The following is a 6,202-nucleotide window of genomic DNA, read 5'->3' as shown; positions in this document are numbered from 1 at the left end:
ATTATAAGCGTATATTTATTTTTATTACATATTTTAGGTATGTTATTACAATTTATTATTTAATAAAATTTTATTAGAGAATGATGGGAAAAAGAAACAAAAACGAAAGTAATTAAAAAAAGAGGAAAGTAAAAAAAAAAAAAATGAAGTAGGCACTAGTGTTACAAGAGATTTTTTCTATCTCCATTTGTGTAACTTTTAGATTCATTTATATTGATATGTTATTTATATTAAGTAATGCATATGATATAATATGAATATATTCGAATTTATTATTATAATTCACCAAGCGATGGATATGTTATAATAAAATTCATAAATTTCATATCTTATCGTATCTGATCATATTATAATTAAAAATCTAAATGACCAGATGTGACTTTAAAGTATTATGTGAAATTGTTCTTGCTGTAAGTTAATGCCTCGAATTCGAGTCTCGGAAAAGACAAACCAGGGAATCAGTGGAGTGGGCCAATGGTCGAACAGGTTGTTTGACGGGGTCTATCCATTAGAAGCAAAACCGAAGGCTCACCGTGTCCCAGAAGGAAAACATGATTTCTTGATCGGCGTCATTATCGGTGTTGTGCTTATTTTCCCAGTTGTGGAATAATGTCCTCATTTCTAGCATTAGCGTCCGCCAATTTTTCGAAGTCCTGAAGACTTCCATGGCTCGATAGCTTGGAGTTCCGGTCAGCGGTGGAACTCTGGGGTCTTTGAATAGTCTGAGTCGCTTGAGTGGAAATTTCCATTCAACTTGATAGATGGAGATAACTTCAACATCTCGTTTGACTGTAGCTGAAGATGTTTTCATTGGGACTCTGCTTGACCTGGTAGATGATGGAAGTCTTGATCGATGGACGTGAGAAACACGTCCGACTTGTATGAGAAACACTGGGGCCTCTTTTTCCCCAATAGACAGCCAAAATACCCTATTAATTTCAACTAACGTGTGCTCACCGATTATTCAGGAATAAGGGCACACCTATCTTGAGCCCAATGATGTTAAAATAAGAGAGTTGCTGCACTGTGTAACATGCAAAAACAGGAAAGAAGAGGAAATGGCAATCACAATGAATGACGAAAGTTTTCATATAATTTCTTCCTCTAACGCATATGATAGAATGCTCAATTGAGTATCTAGTTAAGGAAGTTTATTCTCAGATATCCATCATATATGATCAACTATTCTTTAACAAATGAATGTTCATAATCATAAACTTCCATTTTGATGGATTCCAACCCCAAAACAGGTAATTTGACAACTGTTAACTAGATATAATGCTTAGCATCTTCTTTCAACACGACCAGTTGTTACAGGACTAAGAGTAGCAGTTGATCTGTGGCTGCATAACAACCCAATTTGATATTAGGAGTCCCCACATCACAGTGCAGCAAGTTAGATTTTTCCATTCACTGTCCTTATATTGGAAAAGGCATCGTTCAAAAAGCTCATAAGAGTGTGCGAATGGAAATTAACTTGCCAGGTTGCACCGATGGAAATTGTTCTACCGTTTGATGAATTGATATTATTCTTTGTTTGGAGGAGGTAGAACTCAGTTACAAATGATTGCAAAGATTTTACTCTTCAGGCGTTGAAATGGGTTCGGTATTGTGATCGAGATTATCATGAATGGGTGAACAACACGATATAATCAACGATTTATAATATTATGCATTCTTTATAAGAGCTAGATACATTTGCCATTGATAACAGCATCCTTTTTTATCTAGCTTTTATTTTTCACCGTACATCGAAAACTTTTAAGAACTCAAATCAACTTCACTGTGTATTTCGTGATTCTCCATCCTTATCCAAGACTTGATAGAGAAAGGTTGTTGATTTATCTCAATAATTCTCGCGCCTTTCTCCCGAGTACCATAGCCACCGTACCCAGTATGCCTGGCATAGCATAGCCACAGCTTGTTGTCGGGGCAGCACCAGTCGTTTCCGTGGTTGTGGCCAACAAATACTGCCTGCCATCATAACAAAAAATTACAATTTTAATCATACCGAAATACTATGTCTCAGAACTTATTGCAAGAAACTTGTGGCATATGCTTCCGCTGGCAGTTTTTCATGCGAAAGAAGTTCGACAAGCAAGATTCCTTTTTTATTTTATTTTTTTCAAGAAAGCACTCGAGACCATACCGGAATAACTTGTACATAGCCACATTTATTTATACCTGGAGCACGAATGTGCCGACCGGGGAAAAAAACCTAAAGAAGAAACCAGGCAAGTCTTTGAAAGGGGTCGAAGCATTTAGTGGTGCCGTCTTTTCTTTTTTTTTGGGTTTTAATGCCTATCTAGCTTAGAGATGATACTGGCATGTTGACAGCCAAAATCCCAGCTGATAAAAGCAGCTCACCAGACGATGGTCAAAGTATCAATGGATAAACCAATTTGTTGCATTATTACCTTGACAGAAGGCCGGCTCGCAAGAATGTCCATGATCCCTGTCTCAGCTTCTTGAGAAGCAACTTTGTCGTCGTTGATTGAGCCCACACAAGGCTGAGGTACACCACCGCCTGGAGCCACCTTTTCGTAAGCTTTACTAGGTATGTGCCAAAATATCAACTCTGGTACCCTGCGCCATACGATAAGATTGTTCTTCACAAGAAAACTGGAGAAAGAGTTTATAGATATTCTAATCAACGTAGAATTGCTTTCTCATTACATATTTCTTTCAACTTTTTATCAAGAAAATAGGAAAAAGAACATGATTATTTGTGTTTGTGATTGCTTCTTCCAGGAGAACAGGGCAAAAGAAATGGAGAAGTTCATCAGTGATAGTTACAGGTGCATGCAAAATGGATTAAAGTTGTACAGTCATTTCTTTGTACCTTGAATCTGGGTTGATCTCTAGAGATCGGGTTTTGAACCATTCAGATTGGGCGTTTGATATTACTTCTGGATAGGATCCACCGCCAGAATCGAGAAAGTAAAGGAACGCTATAGGGGACTGAGGATTATCTGTCGGCGAGATCTGAAGGACGTAATTGGATACGCTTGGCCACAGATCCTGTGGACCCTCAAAAGAGTGGGACAGTGCATTCTGCCCTATCTCATTCTTCATGAGCTGCAAACGATGTGTTCCTCTGAAGCTGCAATCTCCTAATCACACATTGACAAATCATGGATAGATAAGATCCAATGCATAAATCACGTATCTCTACGACAAGATCATCTTTCGAGTTAATTCGACTCCAAGAGCGTAGGCACTGTGCAACTCTGTTGATCAATTATTTACTGATTAGCATTTCTTTCTGCTTCTTTTGTTCATGTCAGATACAAGTCTAACGATGACTCCATCAAAACTGACAATCACATCCGTGTGAAGATATCCTAGTCCTTGATCTAGTGTTCCAGCTAGTAGAAACATTTGCAGCTTAAATGTGAGCATCGTCAAATTTAACTTAAGTAGGCAAGGCTTAATGTTTACCTGAAGATTCAGCAGGGCAGCGAACCGGAGGAATGCCTGGGGCTGAAAACCACTCCAATGGCCACTCGAAGGGAGCATCGTCATGGTTTCCAAAGACACTGGCGAAGGGAATGCCCCTCGATTTTGTTGGAGAGAGAGCTTGATCCCAGTACAAGCTTGCATTTTCTACTGCGAAGTTATTCGCCGTAAGGACATCTCCAAGATACACCACGAAATCTGCAATGCAATTGGATGTGTCTCGTCAGAATGTGGATCGGACGAAAGACAGGTCACTCTTTCAAAGAGCTTCCCGGGCAAAGTAGCAAGCGAGTATGCCACAAAACGCACGAATTAAAGACCTCAAGACCCTGCACTAAACTCAGCAGGTTTGAAGCCGATTCACAGAAATAGCAGCAGCATGAGCTAAAATTTGAAGACCTTAAGGCCTGTGAATTATTAGCAGAGTCCTAGTTTTTCCAAAAGATGGAAGAATCGTTTCCAACTCCGGTCCAGATCACCACGAACGCGCATAAACCCCATGTCATTCGAGACACCCGCCAAACGACTGGCACGAGTGAAGCACGAAGCAAAACGCACACTAGAAGAAACCGAACGCAATTCAAACAAGCGATTCACCAGGTTTTTCATCGTCGAGCAGGGTGGACATGACATTGACGGAGCTCACGTCGTGGCTGGGCCCCCAGTCGGACCACGCGTTCTCTCCGAAGTGCAAATCAGCGAACAGAGCGATCTTGAATGGAGACCCCGGCTTCACCAGAAGGGAAGCTCGGGGATCGAGTCCAACCGCCACCGGCCATATCGGGTGCAGCTTCAGCAACAGAACAGTGAGGAAGAGGATTGCCGAGGGAGCCGCCGACCATAACACAGCCATTGAGCTGTCGGCGACAGAAGAAAAGCAGGGGTGTCTCCGCTCTCTCCACTTTGCCAACTGAATATATAGTGTCTGGATAGTCCTAGTCGCTTGGGTGGAAATTTCCATTCGACTTGACAGATGGAGATAACTTCAACATCTCGTATGACTGGAGCTGAAGACGTCTTCATTGGGACTGCGTGCTTGACCTGGCAGATGATGGAAGACTTGATCAGCTGGATGACAGAGAGGAAGAGACGGAGACTGCTTAGTCTTCGCATGTCACTTCTCGGAAACCCGCACAGGTTCTGATACAAATCAACGCTGGTCAAGTGATTGACGTCCCCCGTCGCTGTCCCTTATGGAAAGGACAGAACTGCTAATCCTCCAAGTCAAGCTAAAAGAGTAGGCCAACGTGGGCGGCGAGAGTTTCCAATTTCTGCCGTGGAATATCCGGGCATGGCCGTGGGTATCCCGACAAAAGAAGATCAAGTCGGGATAAACGGTCAGAGAACGGGGGTTGAAACTTTCAGATTGGACGTTTGATATTTGCCGCTGGATAGGATCCACTGTCAGAATCGAGAAAGTAAAAGGTACACAGCAGGGGACTGAGGATTGTTCGTCGGACAGCGCGTTCTGCTCTATCTCATTCTTCATGAACTGCAAACATTGTTTTCCTTTGAAGCTGCAATCCCCGAATCATACATTGATACATCATGTATAGATAACACCCAAACACATCAATCGCGAATCTGTAACACAAGATCGTTTTTGAGTTTATTCACTCCAAGAATGTAGGTGATGCGCCACTTTATTTATCAATTATTTGTTAGCAAATCTCTTATGATATCACAGAATAAATAAAAAGCTATTAACTTGTTTAATGATTGAGTAATTATGAAAAAAATCACAAGCCGCTATAGAGATGATAGAATATGTAAAGGACATTATTAAGGATTATACTTGAAAAAATCAGAGCACGTAGACTTTAAGGATGAAAATATTTAGACTTAGGTTCAATTATAAAATCTACTTTAGATGGAACAAGTGCAAAATGTGACGGGTCCAAAACATAGTTCAGAATGTGATCCAAAACGTAACAAGTTCAGAAACATAAGTTCGAAATGTAGCGGGTTTAAAAGGAAACAACTTGACAGAATATGACATAAGCTTAATATGTATAACGGCTAGTGATCTAGTTTAGATTGTACATCAAGATAGATTTGATTGACTATTGGATCCTGAAGACAAGAACTTTCTAATCAGAGAAGCTCTACTTATGAAAACTAAATTTCTGTTTATATGGGCGACCAGAATTAACTGGGAATTCTATTTTTGTCACTCAACGACTATCTAATATTCTCAATACAGTTATGTCTAATGGGTAAATTGGAAGACAATCCTCCAGATACTATTCAACAGTTAGTTTGGAAGTAAAGGAGTATTCAAGTAATAAGAAGCAAGTGAAAGATGAAGCATAAAATCTAGAATTCCAAAGTCTGAGTGAACTTCGATTATACACTTGTCTTTCATGAGTTTAAATTTTTGTAATTGTGAGAAAAATATCAAAAAAGTGATTTAGCGAGTTAGTGTAATCCACCACTAAGTATTTACACTTAAAGTTGTGATTTTTTTGTTTTTGTAAAGTGTGATATCTTATTGATTATATAGTAGAATCCAACCAGTAGGCTCTATACATAGGAAATTGGATGTATACTTGATTTAAGCAGAATCACTATAAAATATGTATGAAATTTTTTGTCTCTTATCTCTTTACTTAGGTCTATCGCACTATTACAAATTATCTCAGAAGTCCATTCTATCGCATAACAGATTTTGAACATTTACTAGAAATCTGTCTCTTAATCAAACTTAGAATTTTAAATATTTCATTCCACTTTAAATTTATTT

General features: G+C 39.5%; 1 protein-coding gene across 1 annotated transcript; it reads right to left on the bottom strand.

Moving 5' to 3' along the window:
• Positions 1-1,649: 1,649 nt before the first annotated feature.
• Positions 1,650-4,365, bottom strand: LOC104444620 (probable inactive purple acid phosphatase 16). Its single transcript, XM_010058341.3, has 5 exons — positions 4,057-4,365; positions 3,442-3,657; positions 2,843-3,113; positions 2,418-2,586; positions 1,650-1,974 (listed from the first exon to the last, which is right to left on the bottom strand). The coding sequence occupies exons 1-5, from the start codon at positions 4,310-4,312 to the stop codon at positions 1,762-1,764; spliced, it is 1,125 nt and encodes a 374-aa protein (XP_010056643.3). The 5' UTR covers positions 4,313-4,365; the 3' UTR covers positions 1,650-1,761.
• Positions 4,366-6,202: the final 1,837 nt, after the last annotated feature.

Source organism: Eucalyptus grandis, chromosome 1 (assembly GCF_016545825.1).
Source record: "Eucalyptus grandis isolate ANBG69807.140 chromosome 1, ASM1654582v1, whole genome shotgun sequence".
In the NCBI taxonomy this organism is placed as follows: domain Eukaryota; kingdom Viridiplantae; phylum Streptophyta; class Magnoliopsida; order Myrtales; family Myrtaceae; genus Eucalyptus; species Eucalyptus grandis.
This window is presented reverse-complemented; position numbering and strand designations above follow the sequence as displayed.